The 15,905-nt window shown below is 34.0% G+C and overlaps 3 protein-coding genes and 1 long non-coding RNA gene across 4 annotated transcripts in view; 2 read left to right on the top strand and 2 right to left on the bottom strand.

The window, feature by feature from the left end:
- Positions 1 to 3,574, bottom strand: part of LOC147814235 (uncharacterized) — a 31,100-nt gene extending 27,526 nt beyond the window's left edge. The window contains exon 1 of the long non-coding RNA XR_015432724.1: positions 1,980 to 3,574. This is a non-coding gene — a long non-coding RNA (uncharacterized LOC147814235). The remainder of the gene's footprint in view (positions 1 to 1,979) is intronic.
- Positions 3,575 to 4,445: 871 nt separating this feature from the next.
- LOC147814236 (uncharacterized) lies at positions 4,446 to 6,581 on the bottom strand. Its single transcript, XM_087160286.1, has 4 exons — positions 5,875 to 6,581; positions 5,478 to 5,671; positions 4,987 to 5,364; positions 4,446 to 4,936 (listed from the first exon to the last, which is right to left on the bottom strand). Exons 1-4 carry the CDS (start codon positions 6,579 to 6,581, stop codon positions 4,446 to 4,448), a joined length of 1,770 nt encoding a protein of 589 aa, XP_087016412.1.
- A 700-nt stretch (positions 6,582 to 7,281) lies between these two features.
- On the top strand, positions 7,282 to 8,133 carry LOC147814237 (uncharacterized). The gene has a single exon (XM_087160287.1). It carries the CDS (start codon positions 7,282 to 7,284, stop codon positions 8,131 to 8,133), a length of 852 nt encoding a protein of 283 aa, XP_087016413.1.
- A 2,107-nt stretch (positions 8,134 to 10,240) lies between these two features.
- On the top strand, positions 10,241 to 11,380 carry LOC147814238 (uncharacterized). The gene has a single exon (XM_087160288.1). The coding sequence runs from the start codon at positions 10,241 to 10,243 to the stop codon at positions 11,378 to 11,380; it is 1,140 nt and encodes a 379-aa protein (XP_087016414.1).
- The last annotated feature ends 4,525 nt before the right edge of the window (positions 11,381 to 15,905 follow it).

The following is a 15,905-nucleotide window of genomic DNA, read 5'->3' on the forward strand; positions in this document are numbered from 1 at the left end:
AAGAATATGTTATAACTATTACAATTCTGTATGTTCTGAATTCATATTTATTCACTGGAATGACGAAAGCAATGTTGACTTCACTTTAATGAATTGAAGACAGAAGAAATGCATTTTACCTTAATACACACATCTGTAACAGTATCCGAAATCGGAAGTCATCAGTTGCAAGTTTGTTGATAATAGAAATTAAAAATTATTGAGGAATTTTTCTTCAAATGTTTGGCGTGTTCTGTTCCTGAAAGATTTACTAATATTCTGGAGATTTTTTTCAAGTTCTTCGGCCTTTTCCTTAGGGAAATTTTGTTTCTTCTTTGCTGCTAAAAAATGGCGTCTGATTCTGTCAATGATTTCGATGGAACTAAATGAAAACGTGATAAATTAATGTCTGATATTTACAGGCTCCCGCTAGACGGCGTACTCGAGCGTTGCGATCTCGAATTGGCTTCATTCATTTATATTTTCAATTTTGGTCTTTGATTTCATTCAGGTCAATGGGTTCATAGATCTGGTCTGACAGCCCAGATGAGGATAAGCAGCATATTTTCAATTTAACTGAGCAGCATTAAAATATTTTTCGAAAGAGGATTAATTTCGAAAGAATATTTTATTTTTTTCGTTATTTTAAAGATCTCAATTTGTAGATCTTATATGTTAACTAAGAACTTTTGGCTAATGCGTTTTTTTAAATATAATTGTGTTTCACTGAATTTTCTTTTTTATATTAATCTTTGAATGTATTGTGTTTTTATTCTTATTTTGTCTTCCATTATGGGGTCTCGGTGCAAAGTCAGTATCTTATTGAACCACTGAGTACAGAAAGGCTCCAGTATGTAAGCAGGGTAGTTTGTCCCTTGAAAGAGTACTGTTTTTGCTGACATGCTTATTTTTGAAATTTCGTTTGGTTTTTAAGTTCTTCCATATTAAGATAAGATCTTAACATATAAAAACTGGAAGGTCCAACACCAGTTCACAAAACTGTTAACCCCCGGAAGTGCTTTCGAAAGGCTATCGGTTTTTTAACAACATATACGTATCAGTGTTTTATATAATCAATTTCTGATAGTATATTTAAAGAAAAGGCATATTAATATTTATGATGTTATAATAGAAGCCACTATGGCACAATTCCTAGGGTGCTAAGCTGTCAATGCGAGTAATTTGAATTTTATCCGAGGTGAGAGCTTGCACAGCGACCATAGATGGCTTTGGTGGCCATCGATGGCAACCAAATTTGTCTTAGAAGACAAGGCGGTCGGTGCGTAATATTTAACCAATACCGTTGTTCACGAGTTTGCTAAGAATTAACCTCTATGACACATAGCCCATGTGATATAATAAAGTTACTCTGATAGGATTCCTTTGTAAAATATATCCTTTTGGGATATGTTATTTTCCATTTCCTCAATATGCTAATTAGATAAGGCTAACTAATAATTAAGTTACTAAATTAGTAATTAGTCAAATGCACATCTGGAAGTTTTGGTTTATTCTGAATAACATTCAAATTTGCTACAATTTAAAAAATATGAGAAGTTGAACTAGATTATCACGCAAATTAATGATTGCTAAACTTGATTACACAGTACAGTTTATAGTTCATTTTGAATGAAGAGATATTGTCAATTTATCACGTTATCAAATTTAAAGTTTTTTTTTTTTGTATTTAGATTCTAGGCTATGGTTTAACGTTGTCTCTAGTTTCGAGTAAGCGAATCAAATCTTACCTTTAATGATCAGACTAAATTAAACTGAGCAATAATTTTCATTTTAAAGCAAAAATTTTGCCAATTAATCTTTTTTCTGTTAAAATTCGAGATAAAGTTACCAGCCTTTTACATTTTTGACAAAATTACTTAAACTACTTTGGATTTTTTTTAAATTCTCTATTCACACGCACGTTTCTTTTTTATTGATCTTAAGACACAAAAACATTACATGCATTCAAGCTCAGATATGATTGACAAATACATACTCACCATTGTAGGGGCATACGAGTCCTAAATTGTAATAGTACTTCCTCACTTTCCTTGGTTCACCTAAATAGGGAAAATAGCGTTCAGCATCCATTCCTGCTACAGCACAATTCATTCCATTTTCCTTACAGCAACGTGTGCATTTTCCAGATAAAAAGTCTTCGTAGCTGTCGCACTCCACTCCTATTTGCAATCCCCCAGGATGATTGATAGATACTTTAAAATATTCAATTGCTTGCAAATGAAAGCATAATTGTGGAAGAAATGAAAAAGCTAAAAAATAAATTTTTGAAATGATTAGCCAACTAAAATAAGTGAATATTTACAAGATGCGTGCATCATACATATTAAATTGTTATGATGCGGAAGTAGCTCACGTCATAAGAATTATTAATGGTATGGAAATATCCATTACCGAAATTGTTGTGGTGTAATCAGCGTACTTGGTTCAAGTACCGAAGTTCATGCTCTGGCGAACGTTCAAAATACCATCAATGTATTTCTGTTGTTGTTGTAGTTCATTTACGTCGCACTAGAGCTGTACGATGGGTTATTGGCGACGATCTGGGAAACCTCCCTCAGGATGATCCGAAGACATGCACGCGAAGTCGAGCACTTTACGGTAGAACAGTTTAATGAGGACCAATACAGCACACCCTCGGTTTCTACGCAGACTAATCCAAGTGGTCACCCACTCACACACTGACCGCAGCCAGTGATGCTGGACTTTGGTGATCTGCTGGGAACCGTGTCTTAACGATCAGTCCATTGCGGGACCAATGTATTTTTGTAATCTTCTTCCTGAAGTATAATGAACTGAATGGAATTTTCAAGGAATGAAATGTGATACACCATCGAAAAACTTTGTTCTTTTTTCTCTTTTGGGATTTGCTTTACGTCTATTCTTCGGTTCTACGTGTTTGAATGTAATCCTAGAAGTTTTTAATTTAGTTTCTGAAATATTATTAAAGTTATGCTTAAATTTCATATTTCTCTTTTTTTTTTAATCTTTGGCGATTGACTTACCTAAAATGCAGAATATAATACACGCAACCTATCTCGCCAATGATAAGTGGTGACCCGGTTTTTGGATTTAGCGCCTCTATTCCAGTTTGTGGATTGAATTCTTCACATATGCAATTGTGCAACATCAAAATTTTCTAGAATACTTTAAATATGCTATTGCCGGAAAGTAATAGTTCAGAAGCAGCACCATTGTTGGAAATATCACGAATAGCAGTCAAACCTCCACCTTTTAGGAAGAATAATCTTAAGTTGTGGTTTGCCCAAACGGAAGCCCAATTTGAAATTGAGCTTCTTATACGATCAAAAATTTTAACAGCCATAAATTATCAAACCCCCTTATCTAAGATTTCAATGGTTTTTTTAACCATTAAAACTCTTTGTTTCTCAAATGTCCTACAAGTTCTCCCCATTTATGCAGAGGATGTATTTGGTTCCTTTAAAGGATCATAAAAAGAGACGCGTGTATTATGACAAATCTCTGCAAGAAGAATACAATTGATCTTTTCTTTGTTTGCTTCGTAAAATTCATCTGACAATACCTTGCTTTTATTTTTAATCCGAAGACAAAAGTCTATTTTAGACACAAACTTTATTATGAAATCTTGATTCACTTCCTGATACTGCATAATATAGTCCCAATTCACTTCAATTCACTTCAATTCACCAATTCACTTCAAATCTACATGAACAGAATGCTTTTCGATAAAAGCCTCTGATAGTTTTTGGTATTGAGAAATAGTAAACCAATCATCTGGTTGTGCATATCTTTCGATTAAAATTTCAGACAATTCGGAATATTGAAACACGTATTCCCATTTTAAATAGTCAGCTAGACTTATAATCACATCTTCGGAAAGATTCTTTTTGGAAAAGTCGCACCAATTAAGCCATTTATTGTAACTAAAATTTTTCTTTTATTGTGTAATGTCCTAAAGCCAAAGTGTGAATGCCATCTTCCAATATATGTCGTTTATCGTCAATCTCTGATAAGGCAATCTTATTTACTCGTATGGAATGAATCTCATGTTTCTTGCTTCGAATGAGATTCATGGTTTTGTACTGCTTTTCCTGTCAGAATAGACAGCTTTTATAGTCCTTTAAGGAGATTCCATTTTATACAACACACTTCTTCACTCCTTTCGATTTTTTCACTAAACTTTCTTCTATTTTGCAGGCATACATTTTAGATCTCAATCCGACAAACTCTTCTAAAATTTTACCTGCATTTTCGTCTTTCATTTTTCCCAAAACCTTTTTATTTACTCGCGGCAGTCCATATCTATTATTTTCCGGGTAATCAGAGGTGTCAAAGTAATCGATCATTCCTTTCATATCTTCATAAAAATCATTCGTTTTTACATCGTAAATAAAACTGTCCGTATCCATATATAATAACTTAATGTTTTCTCCGTATTTAGGTTTCATCATATTGTAATGAAAGTCTTACATTAAATGTTTCGATAGATCTAATATACTCATTCCAACATATATGGGTTCATCGAAGATCACTTTAGTTTTATGCATATGAATAGCGGCTGAGGTTTCTTCAAAAATTGTCCTCCCTTTAAAATTGGGCTTAGCTATAAGTTTTTCAGCTTTCCTGGGATCGCAGCAGAGTCTAATATCAAGCCTTTTTCTAATATTTTCCATTGTCTTTCCAAATACTGAGTTATTCATGAGTTTATGAAATTCTTTTTCAAACTCATTAGCTGCTTTTGTTCGCAGTTCCGTGTTTAAATCTATATATGTCTTCATCCAAGGTGCTTGAAAAAATTGTAAAACTCTATGGACTTTTTCAAGTTTAGTGCCTATTTGTAAAAATTGTTTCGAAACCCTATAATGAACCACAGAATGTTCTTTGTTATATAGGGTCGTGAGTAATTTTGTCTGTTTTGAGTCATCAGGAACTCTGTTCTCAGCTCCTATTGGTAGGTCTGAATGTAGATCGTGCAAATATGTAGGATACTCCAAGTCGCATTCTAACAATAAGATGTATCTGAATCGTCAGGGATCATCGCTCCATCTATGTCGTTATGACCCCACATGAAGCCATCGTACGGAAGGAATTGGCTCATTGCCCAACCGTATAAATTTTTGGCATCAAGGTACATTAAATAATTAGATTCTTTACTTTCATCATAGTTTTTCGTGTATTTATTATTGGCTTTTCCAAACCTATTACAACACTGGGAAATCCCCCCTCTGCTTCCCTTTTCTAACATAAGTATCATGTCATAATCATTTAATAATTGTAATTTGACTCCAGTTGGTTTAAGCTTAGCATCCCACGATAGGCCAGGAGCAGTGAAGTACCATGCAGGATCCAGTTTATAGGTCCTCAGACAGACATCCCTAAAATTTTCTACAATATCGGATAAGATCAATACATCAGTCTTCACATACGAATCAGAATACTCGCTAAATTTTTAATGTTGAAACTTTTCCATACTCTTTTGGCATGTGCATAGTCCTTACGCTTTATATGCGACTCAGTCATTTTGTTGTAAAATTCTTTTTTATTAGGTAGTCGCGTTTCTTCACATTTATCCCACGAGTCCATATAATCATGCGGATATACGCCCTTTTTGGAAACGATGTCTAGTTTATCCCTGGGAAAGTATTTGGCTGTTTCTCTGAACTCTTTCACATTCTTGGCTAAACTATCGATGCTAAAGGGGATGAACCGAAATGAATCTATAAACCTCAATTTTATCCCCGGTGACTTGACCTTTTTCCCTCCTTTTCCATCCACCATTTTAGCCCCGACTTCTTTACCGAATGAAATGTATTTTTCTTCGGTTTTTGGAATGACATCGATGTCCCCTTTATCTCCCCCCCCCCCAGTTCTTTTATGAATAAATGAGAATCATACCCAGATAGGTTATGAAAGAAAACTGGAATGAAGGAAGGGTTTTGGTACATTAAGTTGCATAAATTATGAGCTGGACCTCTATAGTTTGATGCATATTTTGATGGATCGACTAAATGATCGTGATCTCTAACTTTTTCGTAGTCAGGGTTGTCCTCGGTTGAGTAGGGTGACGGCTCAGTTTTAATATTCAACCAGCAAATATGGCATATATCGGTTCTCTGGAAATGCTCCTCATCTTCAGCAGTCATCTTTATTTGTTGCTTCTTGTCATAAATTTCCTTTATTGCTGAGGCTTCAGTCTTCATTGTATCATAAAATACTTTAGTAGCATCAGGGCCTCTATAAATGATGGGCGGTTTATAGTCTTCTTGTTTATTTTTGATATAGAGACAGAAACTCATAGGTTCGTGCCTTTGATAGTTCTGCGTGTAGGACTTGTTACCAGCAGGTCGATAGGTATCTATTTTGTTCGTCAAGCTTTCAAAATCTGCGTAAATCACAAAAGGTGTTCGCAATGACTTATGGTAATTTTGAAATTTTATGTATTTGTCCTTCTCAGGCATTACTATTTTAAAGGCCTTATTTTTCTTACAATCCACTTCATGAGTTTGAAGACCTTCCTCAGAGTGAAAATATAACAAACATCTTTCACAGAGATGAATTTTTCCATTATGATTGCTTAATTGACCGCTTATTAGTTTTGGCATGCCTTTTATCCAACAATATCCCCCCTCATTCTTTATGTAAAGTAAATTTACATGTTTATCTACTTTAGTTTTAGCTATCCTCAGAGGGTATATGTCCCTTATTATTTCTGTTTTTTGATCGTATACTTTCACCGATATATTATTTAACTTTTCGAACTTTCTGAATTCATTTTTTCCCCTTTTTCACTGGAAATTCTATACCTTCGAAACTCAGCTCATTTTCATATGGCTTATATTTGGAGACTCTATCTGCGTTATCTTCAGCTGGATAAAGAGCAGACAATACCGACCATCTAAAGCACTAGTTGTCATCTTCATTTTTTACATTTATGACTGCCTTTCTATCCTTAATCTTTTTTGGTAAATCAATGTAGGATGATCCTCTCAGTGGGTTGTATTTATTGATTCTCAGTTCTAAGTATTTATTTGAATTAGGCGCCAACTCGGTCCTCGGGCTTCGAACTCTTCCACCTCTGTTTTCAATTTATCCATGACATCATCGTAGAATGCATTTAGATCGGTAGATTCTAAAATGATATGATTTTGTGCTTTGAAAGAGAACTCCTGGACTTCTTTTTCCCTTTCGAAATCGCATTTTGAAAAACGCAAAATTAAGATATACAAACATTGCAGAGTGGTATTCGGCCTTACGTCGAGTCCGTTTTTGCTCATGGCAACAATTTATCACCATTTGGATAAAATGAAGGAAACTGAAAATGATATCGCTGTGAAATTGAAAGATGCATTTTACGTTGACAATGTAGTGACAAGCGTTGAAAACAAATGGGAATTACAGCGATTTTCAAAGACAGCTTGTCAAATTATGTCTCAAGCAGGGTTTGAGCTTACGGGTTGGGTTTCTTCCTCACAGGGTGAAAAACAAAATCTAGATTTAAAAGAATATAGATATTCTCCTGTTCTCGGACTTTTATGGCAACCCAATTTAGATACAATAGCATGTGATATTAGCAGCGTCACAAGTGAAGTACATAACAAATGTACAAAACGGCAACTTTTGTCGATTTCCCCAAAAATATTTGACCCAATCGGTTTTACCGCACCCGTGACGCTCATTCCAAAGCTTCTAATGCAAAGAGCATGGAAAAATGATAAGCTGGGATGGGATCATAAACTTCCATCTGAAATAGTGGAGGAATTTAAAAACTGGCTATCCAGCTTAGGATTTTTGAAATTAATTCAAATTCCGCGTTATTTTGGAGGATTAATTAATAAATCAACTACTACTATTCACATGTTTAGTGACGCTAGTGGGAAAGCCTTCGCGGCGTGCGTATTTTTGCGAATTGAATGCGAAAAAAAAGTTCAAATTAAATTAGTGCAGGCAAAATCACGTGTCGCTCCTCTAAAAAAGGATCCCATCACCAAAATCAAAACTGAAATGTCTATTCCAAAATTAGAACTTTTAGCTGCACTGATAGGTACTCGTCTTGTTCAGACAGTCAAGACTTCCTTAAACATTTCTAATATCGAAACCTTCTATTGGACTGACTCTAAAGTGGTTCTTTGTTGGATCAAAAATCCCGGAACATGAAAAACATTTGTGAACAACCGAATACAAGAAATTCACTTGAACTCATCTAAAGAACATTGGTGTTATATCCCATCTCAAATGAATACAGCGGACATCGCTTCTCGTGGGTGTAACGCACAAACTCTTTTCAGTCTTCGTTGGTGGGAGGGTCCCACATGGTTAAAAAATCGACACTCTTGGCCAAACACTCACAATGCTGATTTTTCAGACGCTTTAGAACTTGCTACCTTGGAGAAAAAACCTACAGTTTCGACGAATCTTTCGTTAGGTAATTCCGAACCTAATTTTTTCGAATGGACTAAGCGAATTTCGAAATTTTCTACAATCGTTCGAATTTTGGCCTATGTTAAACGATTTATCTTCAATGCTAAATCAGTAGTAAATAAACAGAATGAATCCCTCTTGAATGGAAACTTAAAAGAAGAAGAGCTCACCAAATCTGAGCTCGATATACTCCTTTTCATACAAAATGACTCATTTGGGAAAAATCGTCGACTGATACCTCCCAATTTCATCATTTACCGCGACTCTAGTGGTCTTCTAAGAGTTGAGACAAAACTTATCTCGACTGGTGATGGTGATTTTTTCAGACGTCCTATCCTGTTGCCAGACAGGAATGAACTACACTGGTTATCATAAATTAAGGAAAATTCACAAAAATCGCGATAACTCAAGAAATTACACATGGAATTTTATGAAACTTACCCACAATATACAACACATAGTAAGGTATTAAACAACATAAAAATAAATTATCAGACATTAATAGTAGTATAGAAATTAGCACATGTATAAAATAAACAAATTGGAAGTATCGGTTTGCAATAGAAAAAGTACCTTTAATATGGAATATGATTGCCTCTAGAAGCAATACAGCACAAACAGCGATGTGTGATGCTTTCAATTATGCGGTCTATCAGTTCAATAGGAAGTGAGAGCCATTGCTCTTGTAAAGCAGTTGCAAGCGTGGCAAGGGTCTGAGGGGGCGGATTGATGGCAGATACACGCCTCCCTAGAGCATCCCAAACGTGCTCGATAGGATTCAAGTCCGGGGATCGAGCTGGCCACTCCATGCGAGTAATTGTTTCCTGTTGAAGATAATCATCAACAATGCGAGCTCTGTGTGGTCTTGCATTATCGTCCTGTAACAGGAAGCAATCACCAATTGCCCCGGCATATGGGCGCACATAAGCATCAAGGATGTTGTCTCGATAAACCTGAGCATTCACGGTTCCCCTTGGAAAGACATGGAGGTATGTGCGCCCTCCTAAGGATATGCCTCCCCAAACACAGACACTGCCTCTTCCGTATGCATCTCTTTCACGGATGTTTGATGGATGATAACGGGTCCCAGGTTCTCTCCATATCAAATAACGTCTACTGTCACTTTCTAGACTAAACCTGGACTCATCCGTAAAGAGAACAGGCCTCCATTGATCTGACGTCCAGTGGACATGTTGTCGGGCCCACTGCAAACGGTCTCTCCTATGGCGTGATGTGAGCGGCACGCAAATGGCTGGTCGTCTCGCATACAGACCACCTTCGTGGAGCCTTCTGCGCACAGTTGACGTTGACACCAACCTTCCGGTGGCTGCAGCAAGAGAGGATCTAAGATGTGTCGGAGTAGCGGTTCTATTCCTGCGTGCACTTAATGTCAAATATCGGTCATCGGCACTGGTCGTAACAGTTGGCCGTCCTTGACTGAACCTCCTAGATGCCGAATCTGTGGTTTGAAATTGCCTCCAAAGTCTATGAACCACAGATGGACTCACATTTAGCCATCTGGCCACTTCTGATTGACTCTGCCCTGCCTCTAGTCTCCCGATGGCTCTCCATCGTAGTTCTTCAGGCAAATGATGCCTAGAGGTCATTATTACGAATTGGCTATCTCAGATTTTCAATGTCGCAATCACAGTAAAATTTGTGTGCTTTCTCTCAAACTTGGACTTTTATGCTCCAGGCAGATGACGTAAGCCGAGTGCAGCGCCACTAATTTGCATATTGCAATTTTACTCAGCTACTCTTAGTGGACAACATATGCAAATTTTGCACGGTTTGGCTTACTTTTGAAAGAGTTATCGCTATTTTTGTGATTTTTCCTTAATTTATGATAACCAGTGTAGTTTTCAAACTCATCGAAGAGACTCATCGGACCTACAGCCATGTAGGTGTACAGACACTTGTCACAACCCTTCGTGAAAAGTACTGGATTTTGCGATCAAGAAAAACCGTTCGATCAGTTGTTTCCAAATGTGTAATTTGCCAAAGATTTAAATCCAAATCTGCTACGACGATGTTTGCTCCTCTTCCAGAAGAACGTGTGCGAATATCAGCAGTGTTCGAAACAACTGGAGTTGATTTAGCTGGCCCTTTGGTTCTGCGAAATCGTGACAAAGTTTGGATTGCAATCTTCACGTGTGCCGTGTACCGTGCGGTACATTTCGAACTTGTTTCGGACATCTCCACGCAAAGTTTTCTTCTCGCATTGAGACGATTCATTTCGCGTCGAGGTCGAGTAAAATCAATCTATTCAGATAATGGCACAAACTTTGTTGGTGCAAACAACGAACTGAAAAGTATAGACTGGAATGTCATCATTGCTCACTCAGATTTGAAAAAAATCTCCTGGCATTTCAACCCACCTACCGCTGCTTGGTGGGGGGGTTGGTGGGAGAGGGTGGTAAGAATGTTGAAGGAATTGCTGAGACGCAATTTAGGAAAAGCGTGTCTTAACTACGAAGAACTGTACACCGTTGTGTGTGAATGTGAAGCTCTACTTAATAGTAGACCTCTTACTTACCTCTCCGAAGAACCATCAGATCTAGTGCCATTAACTCCTTCTCTCTTTTTACAGGATCAGACTGAATTTTGTGTTGATGATCTCGATCAGAATGATATGCAGAATCTTCGCAAACGCGCGAAACACCTTCACTCCATTAAGCAAAAACTAAAAACGCGTTTCTATAAAGAATATATTTCGCTCCTTAAGCAATCCAGACACTCTCATCAATCCCCACTTGAAGTGGGAGATATGGTTCTAATCAGTTCAGATAATAAAAAACGTGTTGATTGGCCTCTAGCCAAAGTAATTGAAATTTATAAAGGACGTGATGGTGTTTCCCGAGTTGCGAAGGTTAAGACTCAAAATGGCGAAATAATTCGACCATTTCAACGATTATTTCGTTTAGAAACAACAAGCATTGCAGGTAAAACTCTGAGATCTACAGTCAAACCTGTTAAGCTTTAACTTCAATTTTGTATTATACTTTAACTTTTATTTAATATTTTTGATAATTTTAAACTTTAACCTTTTGCGGTTGGAGGATGTTACATCTTCCTTCCATTAAATTAAATTTTTACCTTGCGATAGATGGCGCAGTGTGCGCATCTGTAAGGATACATAGCTTTTCTCTTCAGTCTTTTGTTTGTTGTCGTTTCGTTAAGTTTAAATAAAAAACACTAAAAAATATTGGCTCGCACTGATTCATTTCAAACCAATAGCCAAAAAGATCCCGAGATACAAAAATGTAAAAAAAAGTTAGATAACTTACATAATATTGTTTTAAGCTTTTGGTGGTTTAAATAATAAGTAGTAAGATGACCAAGTGAAGGAACACTTCTTACTAGTGAATAAACACTAAATTTTCCAGTGAATGAACACTTAATTTTGAGAATGTTTGATGCTCGTTAGGAATCCATAGGCCACAGAAATGTCTAAAAACAAGATTTTTCTTGGAATTACGACATATAACCATAGTTAATGTGGAAAATATTACTTTTTTTTCAGTCATGGAATGGAAAGTAAAATATGTTTGAATACATAATTTTAAAAAAATGTTTTTCATTTTTTTCTCACAGTTTAATAGTCCGTTCTAAGTTATGAATGTTTATCATTGCGTAATCCGATGATGTTTTTATTATTATTATAATTCGATCATTTTTTTGTTTACTCTTTTCCCCATATTTTTTAAGCTTTTTTTAAAATCTTTTTAAGTATTTTTTTTTCTCTTCGTCATGAGTAATTTATTTCTTTTTCTTTTGATTTAACCTTCCTCTTTTTTCCAAATTTTTGGCCAATGTAAATGTATCTTTGAAAATTTCTTTTGATTTTCCAGTTCCATTTCCAGAATCCAGAATCCAGTTCCAATTTGGAAGATTAAACTTTTCTGTCAATGTTCCTTTAAAAATTTGCAACATAACTTGTGAGATTTCCTTCTCAAGCTTCTGAAGAAATAGCGCATCGTTACTCTCGAAGCATGTGTTTTGTTGATAAGTTGTCTTGCTCATTAACTCTTGGTGTCTGTTTTGCATGCATTTGTTAAAGTCAACATTTTCTACATCGAATGGAAAAATATCGCATTTCATAAAAGCATTTTAACTTCATCAGTTGATGCCTCAAATCTTATTTAAAAATGGATGTAAAATTTTCTAGACATATTGTTTTACAATTCTTTTGTTTTCAAGATCTAACGAGAGATTTCCTTGAATTAGGTAGAAAACTAAGCCAGAAAATTTGTTTTGAGGAACAAAACTTGATCAGTTTCAAATTGATATGAGATTTATACCTATCCAGAAGAAGCAAAATATGGAATTTGATTGCATTTTTAATTAGCCATGGGTAGAAACATTTGCAATATATTTGTAAAATGTTGCTGCGGTCATCGTTTCATTTCATGAATAGCTTTTTCCAATGAAATATGTAGTAGAGACTGATTCTGTAATATCTCAACGAATTCTTCTGTAAGGAAAAATTACCAATGGAGGTACTTTTTCTTTCCTAGGTACTTTAGAATATAAATCCTTATAATTTTTAAGACCGAAGATTTTTCCCGTTTAAGGGCAGTATTCAACTCTTGTTTTATTCGCAAATTCGCATTGTAAATGCAATCACTTTATAAAATGATGCCAGGGCTACTTCCCGCTTAAAGATTCTTCTGAAGTTCTTAAAACCAGTATTTCGAATATTATTCTCTAAGGGAAGTTTTGCCTTTTGAAATTATCTTCGCATTGCACTGAGTTATCGGTCGATGTCGCCTTAAAAAAACTTCACCCATTTTTCACCTAGATAATTGTCTTTAAATGGATTTTTCCTACCAGTTCCCGTTAGGACATTAAAGACGGCAATAAGATAATAATTTAGCTAATTATTGGCACAAAATCCTGCAAAGAAATTTTCCATTCAAGCTTTTATTATTATATTTAGTTGTTATATTTAGTTAATAAACATAGTTTATTAAGGTGTCTAAGGTATGATGTAATAACTAATCACTACATTTATTAAGATAAATAATAAATTAATTATTATTATAATTCTTTAAATAAATTTAGCAATTAAATTTGCATATTTAAATGAAATTGTTATAGGAATTATTCATACAACATTTAACTGAATTTTAGGAGACTTCTATGTCGCTGAACTACTAATTATCCATGTAAAATCATATTTCACACATACTATTCATTCACTGGGAAATCTATTCTCAGTGAAGGAACATGTCTGTTCCTTCACTGGTTAGAAGTTTTTTTTTTTTTTTTTTTTTTTTTTTTTTAACATAAGTTTGATTTATAATATGACAAAAGGTACAGAAAAATAAAATTTTTCTTTTATTTTCATTAACTTGAAAAAATCCCAGTAAAGGAACACTTGTTTACTCATTGGTTTTTCATCGTTCGGTAATCCAGTTAATAAACACCCCCTAATCTCAGTACTTGCTTATGTTATGATGCTTAAAATAAATAAAGCGTTACTTCAATGACCATATTTTGAATTCTTTTTTTCACAATGAGAAGAAAAAGCATTATTATATGCAATTAATTGTAGTTTAAACGGATAACAACAAACACTGACCTTATAATTTTGTCAAAGAAACAAGGCGTTGAACAGATACTAACAAATTCAAAACTTTTTCCAGAGAAGACTCAAAGACCAGGTAACTAAATGTATTGTTAGATGACTTCCTATTGTTAGGTAGTAAGCTACTGTTACCAATCAATCTAAATTAAAACGTTTAAAATTTTATTTCTAAGAAATATCTATGAAATGCTTCTTCATTTGTTGGTTTTTCCTATATCATCCTAATCTTAAAAGAAATTTCCGGAAGTGTGTCGCAGAACTATTTTACCAACTATTTAATTAAATTTTAACATTTCAAAAATCTTATTCTCTACCATTTTACATTTATTATTTCTTCATTAATATACTAATAAATTTTTTTAGAACTTTAATTTAGATTTTCTTTAATTTAGGTTTCCTTTCTAAATTATAGTCGAGTTTTTTTTTAAAGAATTATTGTCTGCTAGCTAAGAATGAAACCTTGTTAAGAAATTAAAAACATTCTGCTGTTTAAAATTATTTAATGCAAAACAGCTGATTATTTACTTAGCATACTATTTTTTTTGAAAAAAGAATATAAATTATTGATTGTCTTTTTTTTTGTTTCTTGTGACTTCAACTTAGATTATCTAAAATAGTGTTGATGATTTATAAGTCACTACAAAGTGATAAAGATACCGAACATAAAAAGCTGTGGAATACGTAGCCAATTTTTTTAGTATCTTAAAATATCTCAGTATCTTAATGACGTCCTACTATCTTAGTTGTGAAATTAAATTTTTAATTATCTGACCACGTGTGATTCACTAATTATTTCATTATATCTTTTACTCTTTATGATACCAAGTATATTTTTTTTCTGATAATATACTAAACTATTTTGTTTAATTTTTTACTTTAGCATGATTTCCAAGATATTATTGTAGTATAATTTGTTATCAGGAAAATGCCTTATTTTGTTAAGCAGGAAATACTAAAAATTGAAATTTGTAAGGATTCCGAAGCTGTGCCAATTTTAGAGTCATCTGATTTTTAAAAAAATGCTATAAAAAATACACACTTTCCGAACTTATTTTAATAAAAAAAATTTTTTTAAAAAAACGTGGCAAGTAGGCTAACATACGTTTTACAGAAACTGTGAAAACTAATCTTTCCTATATTTCGTCAAAAGAGGATAAGAATGATATTGCTCCAAGGGACTTACTCAATAATTTCGCTATTTCTAGAATGAAATCTGTTTGATCGAAACATATTATTCCTTGAAAATTAAAACGAGGGAAAAATTAACTTTTATTATTTATCTAAGCTTATTCCATTTATTTAATGATAGCGGTATTAAGGTTAAGGATATGCGTTGGAAGCTCCGTTTATTATTATACTATAAATGCATTACATCATGTAGCTTGAATAATTTATTTTAAGTAAATTATTTAATAATTTTAAGCAAATAAGGGTGTAAAAATAAACTCGATCGAAATACTCCGAAAGTATACCCTGAAATATATGTAGAATAAACTTTGGAATCGATATATAAGAAATACCTTTTCAAACATATTCGAGTAGGACGGAAACGCTAACTTGTTTAAAAAAGTTGTTCTTGTAACTATTTAATTTCGATTCCTGGTACTTGGGGACATTCCATTTTCACATTCGACTTTTGAAATTTCAATTGTAAACGGAATTTTTTTATGACCTTAATTTAAAATGTTACGGCTTGCAGCGAAAAAAAAAATTTTTTTTTACTGCATTGATTTTTTTACAAAGTAGTGAATTATTATTTTTTCAATCTAAGAACCTGTGCCTATAACATATGTAAAACTTATTTTAATATCGAGTGAAATAATTTAATATGTTGTGTAACTAAATGGATAATCCCAAGAAACTGAATCGAAAATATAAAAACTTCATTGATTTAAAAAAATAATAGATGATAATAAAA

Source organism: Parasteatoda tepidariorum, chromosome 3 (genome assembly GCF_982258835.1).
Source record: "Parasteatoda tepidariorum strain Cologne lab strain chromosome 3, Ptep-v5.0, whole genome shotgun sequence".
Classification (NCBI taxonomy): Eukaryota; Metazoa; Arthropoda; class Arachnida; order Araneae; family Theridiidae; genus Parasteatoda; species Parasteatoda tepidariorum.